Here is a 24,450-nt window from a genome sequence, read left to right on the forward strand (position 1 = left end):
AGACAGGATTTTTCTTTGTAAAGCAGAAAGATGGGGGTCTTCACCCATGTATAGACTACCAGGGTCTCAATGACCTAACCATCAAAAATCGGTATCCTTTACCTCTCATTACAGAACTTTTCGACAAGGGAAAAGGAGCTGTTGTTTTCACAAAGCTTAATTTGAGAGGAGCATATAACGTGAGTAGAATAAAAGAAGGTGATGAGTGGAAAAAGGCTATTAATACCTGGGATGGCCATTCCGAATATTTAGTTATGCAGTTTGGGCTTTGTAACGCCCCTGCAGTGTTCCAACACTTTGTAAATGACATTTTTTGAGATATCCTGTATATCTATCTGTTTGTCTATTTAGTCGACATTCTTATAGTCTCTCGAGATCTACAGTCCCATCGGCAACATGTAAAGGAAGTTCTGCAGTGTCCTCATACCAACCACCTTTATGGTAAACTATCCAAGTGTATTTTTGAAGTGCCATTTCTTGGTTACAATATCTCTGGGAATAAATTACAGATGGATCCAGAAAACTTAAGTGCCACCCAGGATTGGCCTTAACCATCCACTTTAAAAATCTAGCGATTTTTGGGATTCGCAAACTATTACAGAAAGTTTATTTAAAAAATTCTGCTGTTGTAGCACCAATCACAGCCCTAACAAAGAAGGGTGCCAACCCCACACACTGGGCTTCTGATGCCATCTCTGCTTTTCATGAATTAAAACAAGCTTTCACTCCCGCCCCAATCCTCAGACAACCTGACTTGGAGAAACCATTCTTTCTAAAATTTGATGGCTTATCTGTGGGTGTGGGTGCTGTTTTATCTCAGATCATGGAAGACGACAAACTACATCCCTGTGGATTTTTCTCTTGAAGATTCTCTCCTGCCGAGTAAAATTATGCAATTGGTGACCAGGAGCTTTTAGCAATCAAGTTAGCTCTAGAAGAATGGTGATACCTCCGGCAATCTAGTTGCACATTATTCTTCTCAAGGTCAACTACAAAATTACTTTCCGCCATGCACACAATTGGAAGACAGATGCCTTATCCTGCACCTGGTCTACTGAGGAAGAGGTCACCAATCAAGAATCTCATCTTATGCTTAATCCTCTTTCTTTCGCTAATATGCATTTGGCTTATTACCACCTAGAAAAATGTTCATGTAGTGAGAAGTTTGCCAAAAATTATTAACTTGGGCTCACGACTCCTTGTTTGCTGGACATGCTGGAATTCAGAAAACTTTGGAGTTTCTTTCTCGTTCCTATTGGTGGTACTCTATGAAACATGATATTCGTGACTTCATCGATTCTTGTACTAAATGTGCTCAGCATAAGCATCCACATTAAAAACCTTGTGGTCTTCTTCAGCTCTTGTCCATACCCAAGCAAACATGGACCCACATGTCAATGGACTTTATCACAGATCTACCTGTTTCCAAAGGATGCTATATAGTCTGGGTGGTAGTGGATTGCTTTTCAAAAATGGCTTATTTCATACCCGTCTGGCGTTAATCTTCATATGTGAAATCTTTCAACATCATGGCCTCCCAAAGGAAATAATTTCAGATAGAGGTGTGCAGTTTGTGGTCAGATTTTGTAGAGCACTATGTTCCGCTATTGAAATCAAATAAAATTTTCTTCTTCTTATCATCCTCAAAATAATGGACAAACTGAAAGAATAAACCAAGATTTGGAAACTTTTATTCGTTTGTATCTGACCTCCTCCAAGTACAATTGGGTAGATCTACTGCCTTGAGCGTAATTTGCTGACAACTCCAGTAATCATACAGCTACCAATTCTACTCCATTTTACAGTCTTCGCCTCCCATCCTGGTGTTCCGGAATTCAAGCATTGCCTTCTGTAGATGTCCCAGCAGCTGCTAATAATAATAATAATAATATCTAAAATCTGGGCAATATACATACGTCTCTCGAAAAAGTATCTGCCAACTACAAGAAGTTTGCTGCTCAGAAACGTCTAGCCATTCCTGCCTTAAAATCAGGAGACCGTGTTTGGCTTTAGACTCAGATAATTCAACTCAGAGTTCCTAGCATGAAATTTGCTCCTCTTTACATTGGCCTTTTACTATTTCTCGTGTATTGAATCCTGTCGCCTACAAGTTGGTGTTACCGTTACATCTATGAATAACCAATTCCTTTCACTTATCTCTGCTATGACCAATATCTCATTGACTGGAAGGGTTATGGTCCAGGGGAAAGAAATTGGATTGATGCCACGGATGTTCACGCTCCTCAGTTAGTAAAATGAATCCACCAGAAGAATCCATCCAAACTCAAAGGTTGTCCAGAGTACATCCTTGAGAGAGGTGGTACTGTAAAGATCCAAACTGTGCTGCTCTGTCTTGGTGGGGGTCCTGACCTGGGGTCTCACAGAGAATGCTGTTGGCAGGTCCTCAGGGTGGTCTCAGGGGTCCAGAGCTCCGGCGGTGTTCCCGCCAGATGCGGACACTGAGCATGGTCATTCCAGCTCCTGTCTGACTTGGTGTGTCACTCCAGGGTTCTTTCCATGTTGGTGGTTCCAGGGGGCTCGGAGTTCCATCAGCGTTTCGCCAGCTCCGTACACTGGATGCCGCCATATTGTTCCTGATCAGCTGACCACTCTGATATATGAATATATGATATTTGGGAATAAAGAGTTGCCTCAATAAGGGGTCTATTCATCATCAGGGGCTGTATCCATCTTGCCGCGGGGGATACTTATCACCGGAGTAATTCATCATTGCTCCGGTACGGGGACAGCTGCTCAGTAAAACAGCTGTCCCCGTAGTCAGTAAAACTGCTACAGAAGTAGCAGCGTTACTTACCCGTCTATGTCACTGGCCTCTGCGCATGTGTGACTTGAGGTCATGCATGCGCAAAGCCGCCGGGAAGGCAATGAGGAGGCGGCTGAGGAATCTGCTCGGATACCTCTTCGCATCCCTGGAACTCCTTCCCTAAGGAAGGAGCGGGACTAAGAGAACAAGTGCCATTTGAAGATTGCATTTACTCTCGCAGGCAAACTCTGAAAACTTTACGTTTTCGGAGTTTGCTGAATATCAGGTAGTCCTATCAGACCTCTGACGATTAATGGCCCATTACTTTAAATATGCTGAAACTAGCGTTTCCGCATGTGTAGCAGGCCATTTTAATGTTGATGAATATGCCCCTAAGATACATATAAAGCAAGCTAACCAACTTGAACAGTGAACAACTTGAACAGTGTATAAGAAAGCGCTAATGATAGAAACCTATGTAACTCCCTAATTGTACTGTGGGCCTACAATCAGGTTTGGTATATTATTATTATGTTGACATTCATCACGTCAACATGGTTGTTACTGTATGTCAACATTAAACATGTCGATATGTTTATAATGTTGGAATTCACCATGTCGATGCTGATGAAATGTTGACATCCTAATGGTTCCACAGGCCAGTCCAAATTCCCCACATGCCTCCACATGCTACTGTACTCAGACCTCCCAACATGCCACTCAGACTTGCCTACACATGCCACTCACACCACCCAAAATACCACTCAGACCAGCGCATATGCCACCACAAACCACTCAGGCCACCACATGCAACCACATGGCATTGTTGTGGCACATGCTATAACAAATGCTACTCTGACATCCCCACATGCCTCCACATTATCTCCAATAACTCTCTACTAAAATAAACTAATATATAGAGTAGAGATGTGCGTCGACCCTCCTGTTTTGGTTTTGGATCCAGATCAATTTTTGTGTTTTGGTTTTGCAAACCACCCTGACGTGTTTTGGTTTTGGATCTATATTTTTCCCCAAAAAAAAAGAAAATAAACAGCTAAAATTATGTCATTTTGACCTGTTTCACATGCAAACCCGAGTTCGATTTTTTTCAAAGTCAATTTCTGAACCACGGGAAGATCTTAACCAGGACACGGTTCAACTCAGTACCCCAGAAATTATTCCAAACTCGGACTAGATTCAACTTGGAACCCCTAAATTTGGTTGTTGTCAGTTCTCTGGGAACCAGACCCGCACATCTCTATATATAGAAATATGGGCCTGATTCAGACCCGGTCGCAAGCGCTTGAGCACTCGCAACCGGGTCGATGGTGGCCCACAGCGCATGCACACGACGGAGCCGGCTCCGTCGTGCGCATGTGCGAGACCCGGCTAGCGACGGGTACTCCGTCGCTCTGGGTCTCGCACCAAAGGGGGCGAGCTGTTTATGTTGAGTGACAGCTCGCCCCCTTTGGTGGGCGAGCCGGGGGGTGGCTGCCCAAACGGAGGAGTTCCCATGAGAACGCCTGCTGTTTGGGGGCGGCGCCACTGACATCACAAGTGATGTCAGTGTAGAGCTTCCGACACTTTTTGAGCCGAAAGCTCTCTGGGGCTTGCGATGAATGAGACCCTACCACAAGGGTCTCGTCGCAAGCCCGATGGTTGCGATGGTCTTGACCATCATCATGGCCGCTCGCTATAGCTGTGGGTGGTTACCCACAGCTAGGCGAGCGGAGGCCGCTCCAAAAAAAAAAAAGCCTGGCACTGATTCAGAGCGAGCGCTCTGTCAGAGCGACCGGCTCTGAATCAGGCCCTATGTACACAGTTGACCCTTGCCTTCTATGAGCTCTATGAGGATCATGTAGGTGCTGGGGCCATGCTTGAGAAATCGGAGGAAGGGATTGGTATGGGGGGAGGCTGTTGTGTGAGCCTTGTTTGCCTGAAGCCCTACAGACCTGACTGCCAAATGTACAGATCATTCACTTAACCTGTGGTGTTTTGCCCCACATAGTGACCTGTGCCAACGACGGCTGTGTAAGGCTGATAGCAAACGGACTGTGCACCCAACCCTCTCTGAGCGGGATGGAGAGCAGATGTGCTATCCATTTGCTTGAAATGCCCGACAAGCCTTGCCCCACACCAGCACCCCTTATACACTGGTGCCAGGGCCCATGCTCTAATTGCCCCACTTCGTTATGTCATTGCCTTACGCCTAACAACATTATTAAAAATACAAAGTCAATTATTGCAGTTATATTTTATAACAAAAATAACATGTAAATAATGTATGATACAGCTTAAGCAGGTTGGGTACGGGATGCCGACAGTCAGAATACAGACAGAAGCATCCCAACAGAATTTTGTAAGTATTATAACCCTTACCCTAACTCTCCCCCTATCCCTAACCTACCCCTTCCCGCAGCCTAACCCTACCCTCATCCTAAGTCTCCTCTTGACCCTAATGCTTACCTCCGCAATCTGTCAGCATCCTGACTGTCAGGATGCCAAATACATCCCAGCCTAGACTAGTATTGAAATGTTTGCTAGAATACAATCATAATCTTTTTTGCAATAGTTCACTTAAAATGTAGATATGTACACACTATAGATAGGAAATGGTGCACTGATTTCTACTAGAAATTATGTTTATTTGTGTATTCATGAAATATATTTTCATTTCCAGATTATTTGCAATCAGTATTTCATTTAACTTATGGTGAGTATATTTTCATCTATCTAAAAGGGGAAGCAATAATTCCAAATAGGCAAACTGTTAATTACCCCAGTCAGTATTAATTAATAATGAATCAAATGTAAACAGAGTTACTCCTATGTCGCACCTTTAGGGGGTGAGTCAGAGTTACATACTTATCTGGTGATTATTTGCACTGTATATGCTCCTAACTGCGATACACAACTTTAAGGAACAGGGAGCAGGGCTAAGGAGGCAACACCGTTGCTGCCCTGTGGAGCCTATATTTAGCATGCAGAGGGCCTGATACAGAGCCGCTCGCTAGATGCGATCGCTCGCACGATGTGTATGCAAATTGCGTAGGCAGTTCAACAGCACAGCAATGCATTAGCATGCCCAGTATTACTTAGAGACCGATCACATAGTGTATGCAGACACCCACCAGCCTGTTTTATGACACCCACTTGTGCACGTCATGTCCAGGAAGTGTATGCAACCATCGGATGCTTTCGCAGCGCTTGAGATTAACCATACTCTGCCGCTATCAGTGCGAGCACTTCAGTGAAAAACAAGCCAGGTGACATGTACTATGATGCTGTCTTATAATTATGCACATCTCTAAACCGCTGTTGAGATGCTCAGGCATGTCTGCGTTTTGTGAGGTTCTGAATTTGTTGGGGATCCGGGGTGGTGATAGGAGCAGACACAGAAGCAGACTTAAATGAAAAAGTGGAGTTTTTAATAAGTGACTTAGAAGACATGGGAATGGCAAATAAAAAGTCCAGGTATAGCACTAAAGTGCACTTGATAACTGTAGTGGGGGTTAATGGGAAATGTCCAGATAGTGACAGGCAGGAACAGTCCAGTAAACAAATTTGGTGAGCTGTAACAGAATGCAGATATGATGAGCTGTAACTGAATGCAGGAATGATGAGCTGTAATGAGTGCAGGTATGGTGAGCTGTAACGAATGCAGGCTGCGGTAATGAAGTCCAGCTGGGAGTAAAGGGAGGCAAAGTGCAGGGAACAGCAGGTTCAGGTACTCAGGCAGGTGAAAGGTATGTGGAGGGTGCAGGGTAAATCCAGCATGTTGGAGCAGGCAAGGCTAAGGCTAGCAGCGAAACAGACAGGCAGGCAGGCAGGTAAGGCACAGGTACTCTCTCTCAGCCGCAGCTGAGAAACACGTTGCACTGGCAAGGAAGGAAGGCTCTGGACCTTCCTAAATACTCAGTGCCGCGCTGTGACTGGCTGGAATGAGCACATGACCTACCAGGATTGGACAGCCAGAATCACATGGCCGCAGGCAAGATGGCGGCGCCCATACCAACGGAACGGAAACACCACCAGACCTCACCAGGCCTAGTGACAATGTGCCCGCACAGAACCATGCGCAGCCAATGCGCCTCGCCAAACACCACCACCGCTGCCAGAGACCCCCCGCCATAACGACCTCACAGGTAATACCCGGTGACTACCATGCCGAGAAACCCTGGCCGTGACACGTTTGCACCTCCACTCCCCCGTTTTTAATGGCCTGCCGCTGTTACCACCTACAAACGGCTTCCCCTGTCACTCACTCTGCTGGGCTGTCTATGTGCAGCGAGCGAATGCATTGTGAACTTTCGCTAAGGTATGAGCATGCACACTGCAATGCATACGCATGAGCACAATGCATACCATCGGCAGCAGCGAGAGTATGCATCTTAGCAAGCGGCTCTGAATGAGCTCCAGGGTGCATGGAACGGCACTCCATGGTCTAGAAAGCCACCGCTACCAAGGCGCTCTGGAAGATAAACCTCTCTTTAGTCCCAGGAGCCAGCCCCAACAGAGCCATCCAGGGTGTCCTAAAAATACTCTGGGAGCTCAGCTTCTCAGTGATCACCATGCTACGGCCTTGTTTGTACGCATCTTAGTCGCATCCTAATTTGTGACTGAATGAGTATATAGCTTAGTGGCAATGGGGCGTTTACACATAGGCTTACAGATGGAATAAACAAAAACACAAAATAACACAAATATGAAAAAAGATCACTTGTGGTGCTAGTGGATTACATCACACAAGGAAAGAGAACTATCTCAATCCCCCCATCCCCTTATACCATGCACAAAGGCTGCAAATTAACTGTTGTAGACACCCCCTGCTGGGCATCTATACGAAAAGGTGCCCGAAGGAGCAATTCAATTGTTCCTCTGTTTGAGTGCCCATTAGTATTTGTCATGGTTACAAGAACCGGGTTTAGCTGCACACAGTGGCTAAACTTGTCTAAATGAGTGGTTAGGGTCCCTAAACCATCATTAGGGCACCCACAAAAATGGACTGCACACATTTTTCTCTGACCTCAGGAGGCTGTGGAAAGAAATGTGTCCCTCCGCAGCTTTAGACGTCCAAATGGAGCAACAATTGAATTGCTCGGTTGGGTGCCTATTCGTATAGATGACCAGCAGGGAGCATCTAAAATAATTGAATTGCCCCCAAAGAGTTTATGGGAGCCCAGCTAATAAAGCATAGTATTTAGTAGTGTCAAGATGTTCAGTCAGAGACTTACTGTATGTATAGTTGGACGTATTCCAATGCAAAAATGCATGTGTAAAGTGTGCTGGAATACAGGTACATTTGCAGCAGTCACCACAGTTACTCAAACCTAAGATGTGTCCAGCTCTGCAATAGAAGCATTTACTCCAGTCTGACTGCAGGAGAGGACAGTGGTATAATGGGTGTGTAGCTGAGTGGCAAATGGCACCAGGAGAAAACAGTAATATAAGCATCTCGGATAAGCCAGGAGATGTGCCTGGGCAGTGTTAGTAGTGAAGGCTAAAGTTACAGTACACATATCATACACAATATAAAGTTACATTACACAGCCCATACACAATATATAGTTACAGTACACATGTCATACACTACATAAAGTTACGGTACACAGGTCATACACAATGTAAAGTTACAGTACACAGATCACACACAATATAAAGTTACATTACACAGACCATAAACAATATATAGTTACAGTACACAGGTCATACACAATATAAAGTTACAGTACACATATCATACACTATATAAAGTTACAGTACACAATATAAAGTTACAGTACACAGGTCAAACACAATATAAGGTACAGTACACAGGTCATACACTATATAAAGTTACAGTACACAGGTCATACACAATATAATACTTTAATAAAGTGTCATAGCTATAAGATATATGTTTGTTTCTGGACATTGTTTTTAAGGAATATCACATTTACCATGTAAAACACATTTACAAACAGATGAAAATACAACATACACAAGTCCCACACAATATAGTACTTTATTGACGTATCATATGCTGAAGACGTCTGTCTGTATCTGGATAACGTTATCAATAAATACTAAGTCACATTTGCCATGCAAAACACATTTAAATACAGATGCAAATACAACATTATAGTACTGAGGGCTCGATCCAGACCCGCTCGCTAGATGCGTTCGCACGCTAGATGCATATGCAAATTTCGGCATTGTGAGTGATCGCATGGCAAGGCATTAGTACGCCCACTATGTCTTAGTGTGCGATCGTATTGTGTATGCAGATGCCCACCAGTCTGTCTTAAGACGCTCACTTGCGCACGTCATCTCCAGGAAGTGTATGCAACCATCGGTACATTGAGTACCATCGGCAGCGAACGCAGTGCTTGTGGCTGACCATACCCTAGCACTGCGAGTGCTTCAGTGTGAAATACAACCAGGTGACGTGTACTATGATGATGCCTCTTAATTATGCACGCCTCTAAAACGGCATTAAGATGCTCAGGCACGCCTGCATTCGCACATCCACTCCCCCGTTTCTAGTGGCCAGCCCCTGTCACCACCCACAAACGGCTTCACCTGTCACTCAATCAGCCGGGCTGTCTATGCGCAGCGAGCTAATGCTTCCCAATCGCTCGCACATGTTCGCGTACGCGCACTGCAATGTGTACACATGTGCAGATAGCAAAAATCGGCCAGCTGCGTGCGAACGCAGCTTAGCGAGCGGGTCTGAATCGGGCCCTAAGTTCAATTAAATACAAATAGCTGTGCCCCCTTTATTAGAATAGTGATAATATGTGCCTTAATAATAATAAAAAGAGAGAGATGAAGTGCTGTTGCCGGCATTTGAAGGGATCTTAGGGCCTGATTCAGAGCCGGACGCTCTGACCAGAGCGCTCGCTCTGAATCAGGGCCCTCCTACCTCAACTTGGAGCGGCCTCCTGGCCGCTTGCATAGCTGTGGGTGACCACCCACAGCTATAGCGAGAGGCCATGATGATGGTCGCGATGGTCAAGACCATCGCGACCATCGGGCTTGCGACAAGACCCTGTGGTAGGGTCTCGTTGCCGCAAGCCCTGGAGTGATTTTGGCTCTATCAGAGCCAAAATCACTCCCACTGACATCACTAGTGATGTCAGTTGGGCCGGACCCAGACAGTAGGTGTTCCCATGGGAACGCCTCCGTCTGTCAGCCACGCCCTCTACACGCCCACCAAAGGGGGCGTGCTGTCAATCAACATCGACAGCACATCCCCTTTGGTGCGAGATCCGGAGCGACAGCTACCCCGTCGCTAGCCGGGTCTCGCGCATGCGCACGACGGAGCTCCCTCCGTCGTGCGTATGCGCATTTGGGTACCATCGACCCGCTTGCAAGCGTCCTGCACTCGCGAGCGGGTCTGAATGAGACCCACAAACCCCTATGCAGTGTTAGATTGGCGACAAGTATAGGCAACTATTGGGTTAAATTTTAGTTAGTGTGTTTAGCTAGAGGCGGATTGGGGACTAAAAGTGGCCCTGGAAAAATTTCTGGAAGTGACCTCACATGGGGTCTGATTCAGAGCTGCTCGCTGTTTGCAAGGCTTCTCCTGCCGGCTTGCTAAGCTGTGGGTTCCCATCCACAGCTTGTGCGAGCGGGCTGGAGATGGTCGTGATTATCGCGACCATCGGGCTTGCGAAGTGACCCTGTGGTAGGGTCTCAGCTCTCGCAAGCCTGAGTGGACTTCCTGCTCTAATAGAGCAGGAAATTCACTACTGACATCACAAGTGCAGAGGGGGATCATCGACCCGCTTTTGAGCGCTGTGCACTTGCGAGCGGGTCTAAATCAGCCCCATGGGCAGTACCAAATAAAATGTAAGCGGAGCCAACACTAAAGTAGGCAGAATGAGTATAGTACATCACTATATCTGGAGACATCGGTTCACTGCTGCCCTGTTACGATGCTGCAATTGGTGAGGTACTTAGTTGGTGATGGGACCCTTTCTGCAGTTCCTTGGCAGCTCCATATATTCAGTCAAAGCTTAGGTGTGGTTTAGAGTGAGAGCAGCAGGAAGATGGTCCTCCCTATCCATGCAGAGTGCATCTGCCAGGGTCCGGGCCAGGAGGAGACAGTTGGATGCCTCCAACGTCAGACCGGGCCACAGTGGTAGGGACAGTGGAAATACCTGGAGTCTTATAGGTCAGGTTCCAGACCATGCACTAGAATAATACATTGTTACTCTACCAAACGGTCATTTACAGGGCAGAGCAGGACCCTGGACTGGTAGCTAGCCTGGGTCGCTACCCTTGCATTTCCCCAGTGGGCCCTTCGTGCCCCAGTATGACACTGGGTGCCTCAAAGGGAGACTGGAGCAGGAGGCATTATGGCAATGGTTGCTGACAGTGAGCGGCAGAGGTTCAGCCCTATTCTATGGGAGGAGAATTTACCCTCCAATAGCCCTATCAGTCACCGAGCTCCTCATATACCCACAAAAGACTGCCTTTCAGCCCAGCCAGCACCAGGTACAGTGGGTGCTATTCAGAAGGGCCGCCATCAGGGGGGGACTGCCGGGACTATAGTCCCGGGCCCGGACACTTGACAGATAGGAGGGGGCCTGCCTGCCCCCTACCATCCACTACTACCTCCTCCTTAAGTGGAAGGTGCACTGCACCCTCTCCGACTGGCACGCCATGCCGCACCTGAATGATTTTCCCGGGGTACAACTGACAAGGACGCCCACCGCTCCTCCCGCTCACACACTTGTTCAATAAAGTTTTTTAGTTTTTTTTAAGTCGGCGCACGTGACGTCACGCTGCGCCACTGGAAGAGAGAAGAGCCGCGCTAGCCAACCAGCCCGGCCCCGGGAGAAGAAGGAGCCTCCTTCGATGAGTGATGTAAGTCTGCAGCAGCCAGGATGTCATGCGGATGCGCATACTGTGTGGCTAGTACTGGAGGGAGTGTGTAGAGGTAAGAGGGTAGGATACAGTGAGCTGGGTCATCTATATTAGTTATATATACACAGCCGGGGGGGGGGTAGACTTGGGAGGCCCATGCCTATTTTGCTAGTCCCGGGCCCCAAAATTTCTGATGGCAGCCCTGAATGCTGAAAGGACAGTAACATAACCATGAATACTGACAGTGTCAGGCACATCTAACACCATTTTACTAAAGAAGGGGCAAATAATATGTAAAAGCTAGCAAACCCTAAGCACAGCCTAATCCTAACCCTACCCTAACTACAGCCTAACCCTAACTACAGCCTAATCCTAGCCTCACCCTAACCGCAGCCTAATCCTCACCCTACCCTAACTACAGCCTAACCCTAACTGTGACCTAATCCTAACCTCACCCTAACTATAGCCTAATCCTAACCTCACCCTAACTGTGACCTAATCCTAACCTCACCCTAACTGTAGCCTAATCCTAACCTCGCCCTAACTGTGACCTAATCCTAACCTCACCCTAACTGTAGCCTAATCCTAACCTCGCCCTAGCTGTTGCCTTATCTAACTGCAGTCTAATTTTAACTCTACCCTAATCCTAACATTACCCCAACTGCAGCCTATCCCTAACCTAACTACAGCCTAACCACAGCCTATTCCGTACTCTACCCTACCTGCATCTTAACCCTAACCGGAGCCTAATCCTAACCTTACCCTAACTACAGCCATGGCCGGATTAAGAGGGGGGCGACAGGGGCGGTCGTCCCTGGGCCCCCACACACAGAGGGACCCCACTATCAGCAGTGCGCTGTCCGCACCCGCCGCTAGTGTCCCCGCCGATTGGAGTAGTGTAGACCGCGCAGTGAGCGCGGCCACACTACACAGTTACAAACACAATGCCACACTGGCGGCGGCAGCTGTGTGTATGTTACAGCAGCCGATGAGAGTCACACAGACTCTCATTGGCTGCTGCGTCAACGGAGGGAGCCGGCTGGAGCTCCGCCTTCTGGCTCCCCCCGCAGAGTCTGATGATGGGAGAGATATCATGACGCTGACGTCTCTCCCATAGTGCAGGAGAAGAGCCGCCGATCGCATCAGGAGCGGGGATTCAGGTTAAGTTGTGTCTTTTTTTTTTGTGTGTGTGTGTGTGTGTAAGGGGCACTGCATCGGGGGGTGGCCGCTTCATGGGGGCACTGGGTGGTGCTACTAGGGTTAATGCATAGGGGGGGGGACTATTACTGGGGTCACTATATAGGGGGGGACTATTACAGCCAGGGGTCACTGTATAGGGGAGCCGCCTCATGATAGCACTGGGGGGGGCACTACTAGGGTCAATGTATAAGGGGGGACTACTACTGGGGGCACTGCATGGGGGGAACTTCTGCTGGGGGCACTGTATAGGGGGAGACTTCTGCTGGGGGCACTGTATAGGAGGGGACTTCTGCTGGGGGCACTGTATAGGAGGGGACTACTACTGGGGGCACTGTATAGGAGGGAACTACTACTGGGGGCACTGCATAGGAGGGGAGTACTACTGGGGGCACTGCATAGGGGGGATTACTACTGGGGGCACTGCATAGGGGGGATTACTACTGGGGGCACTGCATAGGGGGGACTACTACTGGGTGCACTGTAGGGGGGGACTACTACTGGGGGCACTATATAAGGGGTACTGCATAGGGGGGGACCACTAGTGGGTCTGGGGGCACTATAGAAGGGGCAGTACTGGGGGCACTATATAGGAGGACCACTACTGGGGGCATTATATAAGGGGCACTGCATAAGGGGCATTACTGCAGGGGGCACTGCATAGGGTGGAATACTACAGTGGACACTGCATAGGGGGGGGACCATTACTTCTACTGGGGACATTGGATAAGGGGCACTACTAGCGTGGGCATTGCAAGAGGGGCCTTACTACTGGGGACATTAAGGTGAATAAAAAGGAAAAATAAATGTTCCTAGGGTGACAAGAAACGGTGGTATATAGAGGCCCCCACAAATTTGTTGCCCAGGGGCCCCCACAGACCTTACTCCGGCCCTGACTACAGCCTATTCCTAACCTACCTACAGTATAACCATTGTCATTAAGTCAGGGGAGGAAGAGTATCCCCTGTCATAATCCTGAGATTTGATATAAAAATGATTAGAATAATTCAAAGAAGAAATTTATAACTTATAAACATCTTCTTTGTTTATTGTAATCATTTTTTTAGTTAACATTCACCAGCTTTGTGGAGCTCCCTTGGACAGCAGGGAGATGAGAGATGAGGCAGCAACAGCTCAGTCGTGCTTCTGTATAGTCAGACACTGCTTTCGGAGCTAGGGGGCAGGGCCACACCATGGGCAGTAAGCTGCACAGAAAGAAAGCTAAATAGAGGCATGCTGCTGAGTGTGAGGGTGTGCCTTGAGCACTGATGGTTACCTTGGATGTGTAATGTAACCCAAGAAGTGCACTGCAGTGTTTAGCGATTGGAGTTGAGCCAGCAGCAGCCAGAGAAGACACAATGATGCAGGTAGGAGAATCAAAGGACACTGAAGCTTAGTGTAGTGAGGGGAGAGTTACAGTGAGTAGGGGGTGAGAATGGATCCCAGCAATCAGACCCATCTCCATGTGTGCCTCCCCAATCATTGACCACACGCTTAACATCAAAAATACTAAAAATGTTAAGGCGCTAGTCAGTTAACACTTTATTACATATAAAACAGTCAAATATTTCACAGAAAATGTAAAACATAAAAATATATAAGAAAAGAGTAAAACTCTGTATGTATATATGAAAATATATATTGCACCTAGTTATATCCCTAGCAGCATATGTGGCATACACCTGTAAAGCCGTAGACAGGTAGTTCACACAATAGAAACATATAACGCCTAAACAGAAAAACACTAATGAGGCTTAGATTAGTGGCTGTAAATTAATAGCTCAAGCAGAAAAAGTCCAGTATCAGTTGCTTTGTAGTCGAACTTACAATAGCAAAACTGTGGATTATTGCATGTGTGTGGCAGGGAGAGTTAAATTCAAGCAGCATACATGCAAAATAATGTTCATCCCAAAAACTTGATCCCTAGTGATAACCCATAGAGCTTTTAAATCTCAAATAATATTGCCTTCAAGACCACATCACGTGCTCATCTGTGGAAAGGACTTATGGAGTAGGGTTGGCGCCAAATCGCGTGCATCCCTGGGCCTAGCAACTCTATTGGAAAGGTGTCTACCAGTAACTGACCACTGCAGTCTTTAGCTCGGTAAAATATGCGGTTTTGAAGGCAATATTATTTGAGTTTAAAAAACTCTATGGGTTATCCCTAGGGATCAAGTTTTTGGGATGAACATTATTTTTGCATGTATGCTGTTTGAATTTAAAGGGGCCTATACATTACACAACTTTGTGAACAATCCGACCAAAACCAGGAGGTTTTGGTCGCAATGTTCACAAAGTATTGTAATGGATAGCCGGCAAGGACCAGCGATGCGTGTGCACGCTGGGTCCTTGCCAACCCCGACTATCTACTGAACATGCCCATCAACCTGACGACGCTCGTCAGGTTTGGCATGTTCAGAGATAGGAGGTCGGACTCCTGCACTGAATGACGTTCAGTGAACGCCGTTCAATGAGGGTACCGCACCTCGGCGACCTGAAGGTTCCGAACGCTAGATGTTCAGTCTTTCAGGTCGCCTAGTAGATAGGCACCTTTTAACTCTCTCTGCCACCCACATCCAATAAGCCACAGTTTTGCTATTGTAAACTCAATTCTTAACCAACTGATACTGGACTTTTTCTGCTTGAGCTATTAAATTACAGCCATTACAATGCCGGCTTGAGCCATTATAGACGTAAACTCGTAAAGACATTTTGCTACAACAGTGAAACTGGCTATAGTGTGTACCAGGCTTAACTCTATCTTAACTGCAGCTTAACACTAACCGAAGCTTAATCCTAACTCTACTCTAAGTGCAGCCTAACCGCAGCCTAGTGGTAACTATATGTATCGACATTCTGGCTGTCGACATACACTGGCATGTCAATGTCGACATTGTGAGTGTCAGCACATTGAATTTCGACATTATGAACATGTTGACATCCTGAATGTCAACATTATAGCGTCAACATTCTGAATGTCAGCAGAATTGACATTTCAGTGCTCTTAATTTCTAATATATAGCTACTTCATATTATTAATAAATCGTAAGCGCACCATGTACAGTAAGTAATGTGGATGAACAGGATTCACTGGTACTGTAATTCTCCCCCAAGGATCATGTCGGCTTCTGGAAGGTCAAGGATGACAATGTTCATTTACTGCTAGAGATGAAACAGTGCTGGGAGGGGGGATTGGGTGTGCTGTGGATGGGGGGAGAGGTATGGAGCTGTGAGAGGAGAGAGAGCAGGAGAGGGAAACCCGTGTGGGCGAGGGGGGACTCAGGGTACCGTGGATGGGGGAAGTTTGGAACTATGGAAGGGGAGAGGGCAGGAAAGGGGAACCTGTATGCGAGAGGGGGGATTCTGTAGATGGGGGGCAGTTTGGAGCTGTGAGGGGAGAGAGAGCAGGAGAAGGAAACCTGTGTGGGGGAGGGGGATGCTGTAGATGGGGAGATTTGGAGCTGTGAGGGGAATTCATTATGTGTCACACAGCTGTATCCCCAATCCATAGTTATGCTACACATCAATGCCTCAAATACAGGTTGGGTATGAAATCCCAGCTGTCGGGATGCCACTTGTCAGAATACCGACAGTGGCATCCTGACAGCCACAGGAAGTCACGGTAAGTATTTATCTCACCCCTACCCTAACCCACCCTTCCCAGTGCCTAACCCTAACCTCTCCCCTAGTGCCTAAACCTAACCTCCCCCTCCGCACACCCTAATCCTAAAACTCCCTACACGGTGCCTAACCCTAACCCTCCCCTTCATTCCTAACCCTAACCCTGCTACCTAACTCTAACCTCCCCCTAACACCCCGATACTTACCTTTAGTATACTGACCTGTCGGGATTTCGGCGCCGGTATTCAGACCGTCAGCATCCCCTCCAATACATATGCCAGACAGCTGTGCACAAAATGTATGCCACATATCCATAAATTATGCTATAGAATTCCCCTAATACATATGCCCCACGTGCATCAGCCTTGGTCATCAGTAGACCCAGCCGAGACTGAAAGAGACATCCTTGCTTTTTTTTGTGGACTCAGTGGCGCCCTCCAGTGGCCGGCACCCCTAGGCACCTGCCTAAAGCTGCCTAATGGTAGCACCGACCCTACACATTGTATATAATAACTGTTTAATAGGAGACCATCCATGAGTATATGAAGCGATCTAGGAGACACAATACAGCTACAATATATTATATGCATATGCGTGTATATATATATATATATATATATAAACTATCTTGAAAGCGGCACTCCACCCTGACGAAAATGCGCTTGTGAAGCATTGAAGTGTTGGTTACACAAACCCCTTGTGTCTCTAATTTATTTCCTGAGTTCCGCCGACTGGGAATATAGTTGTTTTACATATGAATTTGTTAAGATTAATTTTGATAATAATGATTTCATGATTTGATAAATTTTCATAAATGTTACTTGAATGTAATGATTACAGATACAGATATTACCTGCATATACCTGATATACTGTCCTATTTCTTTTCTCATTGAACAGGAAGTGAAGCAGCAATACGAGCCATCCCCAGCACAGTGGTTACAAAGGGAGGAAATGTAACAATCCAGTGCACAAGTAACAATTATGTAGTGGAGGGATTTCGTTTACTTATAGGAAAGGGAAATAACAACTATAGAGATGCAACAGGTGATGGGAAAGTGGCAAACTTTACTCTCACTAATGTTACTGATAGAGATTATTACAGCTGTATCCTCAGACATTGGAATTATCCAGGAGGATGGTCTGATCCAACAAAGTATCTACAATTAACAATAATAGGTAAGTAACTATTGCCTGATATACCATTGTAGTCAGTAGCTACAGGGCCAGATTAACAATGGGACAAATGGGACTACAGCCCCAGGCTTCCACTTAATAATGCACTCTTCATCATGAGAGCATGAGGATAACCAGCCACAGTCACCCATAGATCTTAAGTATTACAATTGTAATTTTATTTTCCTCATAAAATTATGCTAATTTTTTACTTTTACTGATTTAGGGAAACTTTGGGGCTGATAGTACTAGGGGTAGTACATACCTACCTGACACTGGCCACACCCACACAGCACTGACCACATCCACATAGGACTGGCCACACACAAATGAAATTAGCCACACTCACACACACTGATCACACCCACACATCACTGGCCACACCTCCTAGGCTTCTCATAATATTCTCTTGAACATTTTCAGCCCCAGGGCAATGTGGCAATTAATCTGGCCCTGAGTAGCTAATGTTATCATCAATCATTGAAGATCACACAGCTCATTGGATGTGTTTAAATTAGGGGTGTGCACCGGCCACTTTTCGTATTTTGTGTTTTGGTTTTGGATCTGGATCTTTCTTCGTGTTTTGGATCTGGATTGGTTTTGCCAAAACCACCCTTCCGTGTTTTGGGTTCTGGGTTTTGTGTTTTGGATCTGTATTTTTTTTAAAAAAAGCATAAAAACAGCTAAAATCACAGAATTTGTAGGTTTTTCTGCTCCTATGCTATTATTAACCTCAATAACCTTAATTTCCACTCATTTCCAGTCTATTCTGAACACCTCACACCTCACAATAGTGTTTTTATGTCCAAAACGTTGCACCGAGGTAGCTGGATGACTATGCTAAGCGACACGAGTGGGCGGCACAAACACGTGACCCATCTAGGCGTGAAACTGCAGTGGCAGACAGGATGGCAGTTTGAAAAACTAGGCCCCAAACTGTACATAATGCAAAGAAAAAAAAGAGGTGCAAGATGGAATTGTCCTTGGGCCCTCCCACCCACCCTTATGTTGTATAAACAGGACATGCACACTTTAACAAACCAATCATTTCAGCGCCAGGGTCTGCCACACAACTGTGGCTGAAATGATTGGTTCGTTTGGGCCCCCACAAAACAAGCTGGCAATTAATGTGTCCCTGCACAAACTGGCTCTATGGAGGCAAGATGTCATCCTCATCCTCCTCATCCACCGATTCCTCACCCTCTTCAGTGTGTACATCCTCATCCTCACAAAGTATTAACTCGTCCCCACTTGAATCCACCACCACAGGTCCCTCTGTACCTTCTGGAGGCTGGTCTCCCTGGAAGAGCTGATAATTCATTTTGATGAACATCATCTTCTCCACATTCTGTGGAAGCAACCTCCTACGCCTTTCGCTGACAAGGTTCCCGGCTGCACTAAACACTCTTTCGGAGTACACACTGGAGGGGGGGCAACTCAGGTAAAATAGAGCCAGTTTGTACAGGGGCCTCCAAATTGCCTCTTTTTCCTGCCAGTACAGGTATGGACTGTCTGCCATGCCTACTTGGATGCTGTCACCGATGTAATCCTCCACCATTCTGTCAATGGTGACAGTATCATATGCAGTGACAGTAGACATGTCAGAAATTGTTGCCAGGTCCTTCAGTCCGGACCAGATGTCCAAACTTGGTCCTGCCTGCCCTGCATCACCGCCAGCGGGTTGCTTAGGATACCTAAGTTTTTTCCTGGCAGCCCCAGTTGCAGGAGAAAATGAAGAAGGAGCCGTTGACGTGTCACGTTCCGCTTCAGCTGACAGTGTGTTCACCAGCAGGTCTTTGCACCTCTGCAGGCTTGTGTCGGCCGGAAAGAGAGACACCACATAGGCTTTAAACCTAGGATCGAGCACGGTGGCCAAAACGTAGTGGTCTGATTTCAACAGATTGACCACCCTGGAATCCTGGCAAAGCGAATGAAGGGCTTCATCCACAAGTCCCACATGCCGAGCGGAATCGCTCCGTCTTAGCTCCTCCTTCACTTTCTCCAGCTGCTTCTGCAAAAGCCTGATGAGGGGAATGACCTGACTCAAGCTGGCAGTGTCTGAACTGACTTCACGTGTGGCAAGTTCGAAGGGCTGGAGAACCTTGCACAACACGGAAATCATTCTCCACTGCGCTTGAGTCAGGTGCATACCCCCTCCTTTGCCTATGTCATAGGTGGATGTATAGGCTTGTATGGCCTTTTGCTGCTCCTCCATCCTCTGAAGCATATAGAGGGTTGAGTTCCACCGCGTCACAACCTCTTGCTTCAGGTGATGGCGGGGCAGGTTCAAGAGTGTTTGCTGGCGCTCCAGTCTTCGGCACGCAGTCGCTGAATGGCGAAAGTGGCCAGAAATTTTTCGGGCCACCCAAAGCGTCTCCTGCACGCCCTTGTCGCTTTTCAGAAAATTCTGCACCACCAAGTTTATTGTGTGAGCAAAACATGGGACGTGCTGGAATTTGCCCAGATGTAATGCCCGCACAATATTGGTGGCGTTGTCAGATATCACAAATCCCCAGGAGAGTCTAAGTGGGGTAAGCCACTGGGCGATGATTTCCCTCAGTTTCTCTAAGAGGTTGTCGGCGGTGTGCCTCTTACTGAAACCGGTGATACACAGCGTAGCCTGCCTTGGAACGAGCTGGCATTTCTGAGATGCTGCTACTGGTGACGCTGCTGCTGTTGCTGCGTAAGGTGATACATCTACCCAGTGGGCTGTCACAGTCATATAGTCCTTAGTCTGCCCTGTTCCACTTGTCCACATGTCCGTGGTTAAGTGGACATTGTGTACAACGGCATTTTTCAGGACACTGAGGACACTTTTTCTGACGTTTCTGTACAGTCTCGGTATCGCCTGCCTAGTGAAGTGGAATCTAGACGGGATTTGGAACCGGGGACACACTACCTCCATCAATTGTCTAAATCCCACTGCACTAATGGCGGATACCGGACGCACGTCTAACACCAACATAGCAGTCAAGGCCTCAGTTATACGTTTTGCTTCAGGATGACTGCTGTCGTACTTCATCCTCCTCGCTAAGGACTGTTGGAGGGTCAATTGTTTAGTAAAAGTAGTGGTGTTCCTACTTCCTCTCTGGGATGATGAACGACTCCCAGCAGCAGCAACAGCAGCAGCGGCAGCAGTAGGCGTAGCAATGCAGGATCCTCCAGAGGAATCCCGGATAGGAGAGTCAGTCATGCCAGTGACATGGCCTGCAGGACTACTTCCGATCCTGACTAAGGAGGAAATTGACGAGGAGGGAGTTGACGGTGTGGTTTGCAGGCGCTTGGATACAACAGGACAACGGGATTTAGGTGTCCCTGGACTGCTTACGGTCTTAGCCAAAGTTTCTGAACTTGACAGTAACTTTTTATGAACGCGCTGCAGGTGCCGTATAAGGGAGGATGTTCCTAGGTGGTTGACGTCCCTACCCCTACTTATTTCACCTTTACATATGGTACATATGGCAAGACAGTTGTTGTCCGGATTTGGATAGAAATATTGCCAGACCAAAGAGGTGGAATGTTTGGTCTTCTGCCCAGGCATGACCGTGATGGGCTTTTTCATCCCACGGACAACAACTGTCTCCCCCGGAGCCTGATTTAAACAAACCACATCACCATCAGAATCCTCCTCGCCAACTTCCTCCTCAGCGCCAGCTACACCAGTATCCTCATCCTGTTGTACTTCAACAGTGACATCTTCAATTTGCATATCAGCAAGTGGACTGTGGGTGCTCCTTTCAGCACTTGCAGGGGGCGTGCAAATGGTGGAAAGAGCCACCTCTTCCCGTCCAGTGCTGGGAAGGTCAGGCATCGCAACCACCACCACACTTGGACTCTCCTTGGGGATTTGTGATATCTTCTTAGAAAGCACAGTTCTTCGCTGTGCTTTTGCCAGCTTAACTCTTTTGATTTTTTTAGTGGGAGGAGGGCTTCCATCGTCATGTGAAGCTGAACCACTAGTCATGAACATACTAGGGATCGACCTTAGCCGTTCCTTGCCACTCCGTGTCGTAAATGGCATATTGGCAAGTTTACGTTTCTCTTCAGATGATTTAAATGTTTTTTTCAAGGTCATTTTCCTGAACTTTGCCATTTGGGATTGTATGTGCCCTCTACTATGACATTGGGCATCGGCCTTGGCAGACGACGTTGATGGCATGTTATCGTCTATGTCATGACTAGTGGCAGCAGCTTCAGCACTAGGAGGAAGTGGTTCTTGATCTTTCTCTATTTTATTTTTATCGGAGAAAGTTTGGTCCTCCATTTATGTTATATCGATTTGATATATACGTGCGGCTAAACACAGAAAATAATATTTTTTTTGGTTTGGACTGGAGTGCACTTTGTGGGTTACAGCACCCTTTAACGGTCAAGCCAGCCGGCCCTTTACTTATGACACAGGCGCACGCTTGGCACTACTTTGTTGATGCACGTGCGGCTACTGCGCACACAATTCACAAACACAGAAAAAAAATTTTTTTTGGTTTGGACTGGAGTGTACTTTCGGGGGTTACAGCACCCTTTAACGGTCAAGCCAGCCGGCCCTTTACTTATGACACAGGCGCACGCTTGGCACTACTTTGTTGATGCACGTGCGGCTACTGCGCACACAATTCACAAACACAGAAAATAATTTTTTTTTGGTTTGGACTGGAGTGTACTTTCGGGGGTTACAGCACCCTTTAACGGTCAAGCCAGCCGGCCCTTTACTTATGACACAGGCGCACGCTTGGCACTACTTTGTTGATGCACGTGCGGCTACTGCGCACACAATTCACAAACACAGAAAATAATTTTTTTTTGGTTTGGACTGGAGTGTACTTTCGGGGGTTACAGCACCCTTTAACGGTCAAGCCAGCCGGCCCTTTACTTATGACACAGGCGCACGCTTGGCACTACTTTGTTGATGCACGTGCGGCTACTGCGCACACAATTCACAAACACAGAAAATAATTTTTTTTTTGGTTTGGACTGGAGTGTACTTTGGGGGTTACAGCACCCTTTAACGGTCAAGCCAGCCGGCCCTTTACTTATGACACAGGCGCACGCTTGGCACTACTTTGTTGATGCACGTGCGGCTACTGCGCACACAATTCACAAACACAGAAAATAATTTTTTTTTGGTTTGGACTGGAGTGTACTTTCGGGGGTTACAGCACCCTTTAACGGTCAAGCCAGCCGGCCCTTTACTTATGACACAGGCGCACGCTTGGCACTACTTTGTTGATGCACGTGCGGCTACTGCGCACACAATTCACAAACACAGAAAATAATTTTTTTTTGGTTTGGACTGGAGTGTACTTTCGGGGGTTACAGCACCCTTTAACGGTCAAGCCAGCCGGCCCTTTACTTATGACACAGGCGCACGCTTGGCACTACTTTGCTGATGCACGTGCGGCTACTGCGCACACAATTCACAAACACAGAAAATAATTTTTTTTTTGGTTTGGACTGGAGTGTACTTTGGGGGTTACAGCACCCTTTAACGGTCAAGCCAGCCGGCCCTTTACTTATGACACAGGCGCACGCTTGGCACTACTTTGTTGATGCACGTGCGGCTACTGCGCACACAATTCACAAACACAGAAAATAATTTTTTTTTTGGTTTGGACTGGAGTGTACTTTCGGGGGTTACAGCACCCTTAACGGTCAAGCCAGTCGGCCCTTTACTTATGACACAGGTGCACGCTTGGCACTACTTTGTTGATGCACGTGCGGCTACTGCGCACACAATTCACAAACACAGAAAATAATTTTTTTTTTGGTTTGGACTGGAGTGTACTTTCGGGGGTTACAGCACCCTTAACGGTCAAGCCAGCCGGCCCTTTACTTATGACACAGGCGCACGCTTGGCACTACTTTGTTGATGCACGTGCGGCTACTGCGCACACAATTCACAAACACAGAAAATAATTTTTTTTTTGGTTTGGACTGCAGTGTACTTTCGGGGGTTACAGCACCCTTAACGGTCAAGCCAGCCGGCCCTTTACTTATGACACAGGCGCACGCTTGGCACTACTTTGTTGATGCACGTGCGGCTACTGCGCACACAATTCACAAACACAGAAAATAATTTTTTTTTTGGTTTGGACTGGAGTGTACTTTCGGGGGTTACAGCACCCTTAACGGTCAAGCCAGCCGGCCCTTTACTTATGACACAGGCGCACGCTTGGCACTACTTTGTTGATGCACGTGCGGCTACTGCGCACACAATTCACAAACACAGAAAATAATTTTTTTTTTGGTTTGGACTGGAGTGTACTTTCGGGGGTTACAGCACCCTTAACGGTCAAGCCAGCCGGCCCTTTACTTATGACACAGGCGCACGCTTGGCACTACTTTGTTGATGCACGTGCGGCTACTGCGCACACAATTCACAAACACAGAAAATAATTTTTTTTTGGTTTGGACTGGAGTGTACTTTCGGGGGTTACAGCACCCTTTAACGGTCAAGCCAGCCGGCCCTTTACTTATGACACAGGCGCACGCTTGGCACTACTTTGTTGATGCACGTGCGGCTACTGCGCACACAATTCACAAACACAGAAAATATATTATTTTTTTAGCACTTGGGGGGAGCACCCCTGATGGACAGAGCACCCCCTGGACAACACTACAGCACCCCTTTAGGTCTGGGACACTGCACAGGACTTTGGAGTGGACACAGCCCCTATGGAGAACTGACTGCACAACACAGTCCAGCCAGCCCCTATGGACTTTGAAGTAGTGGACACAGCCCCTATTAACAACAGCAGCACAGCACAACACAGCCAGCCCCTATGGACTTTGAAGTAGTGGACAACAGCAGCACTACACTACACTACACTACACTACACAGCC

The 24,450-nt window shown here is 47.1% G+C and overlaps 1 protein-coding gene across 2 annotated transcripts in view; it reads left to right on the top strand.

The window, feature by feature from the left end:
- LOC148501069 (uncharacterized) overlaps nucleotides 1-24,450 on the top strand; it is a 116,250-nt gene that overhangs the window by 21,388 nt on the left and 70,412 nt on the right. For both annotated transcript variants that reach the window (XM_088450990.1, XM_088450991.1), the window contains exons 2-3: nucleotides 5,445-5,477; nucleotides 17,335-17,613. In XM_088450990.1, coding sequence (XP_088307116.1) covers nucleotides 5,445-5,477; nucleotides 17,335-17,613 — 312 coding nt within the window. The remainder of the gene's footprint in view (nucleotides 1-5,444; nucleotides 5,478-17,334; nucleotides 17,614-24,450) is intronic.

This window comes from Taudactylus pleione, unplaced genomic scaffold (assembly GCF_031769625.1).
Source record: "Taudactylus pleione unplaced genomic scaffold, aTauple2 ptg000535l, whole genome shotgun sequence".
Lineage (NCBI taxonomy): Eukaryota > Metazoa > Chordata > Amphibia > Anura > Myobatrachidae > Taudactylus > Taudactylus pleione.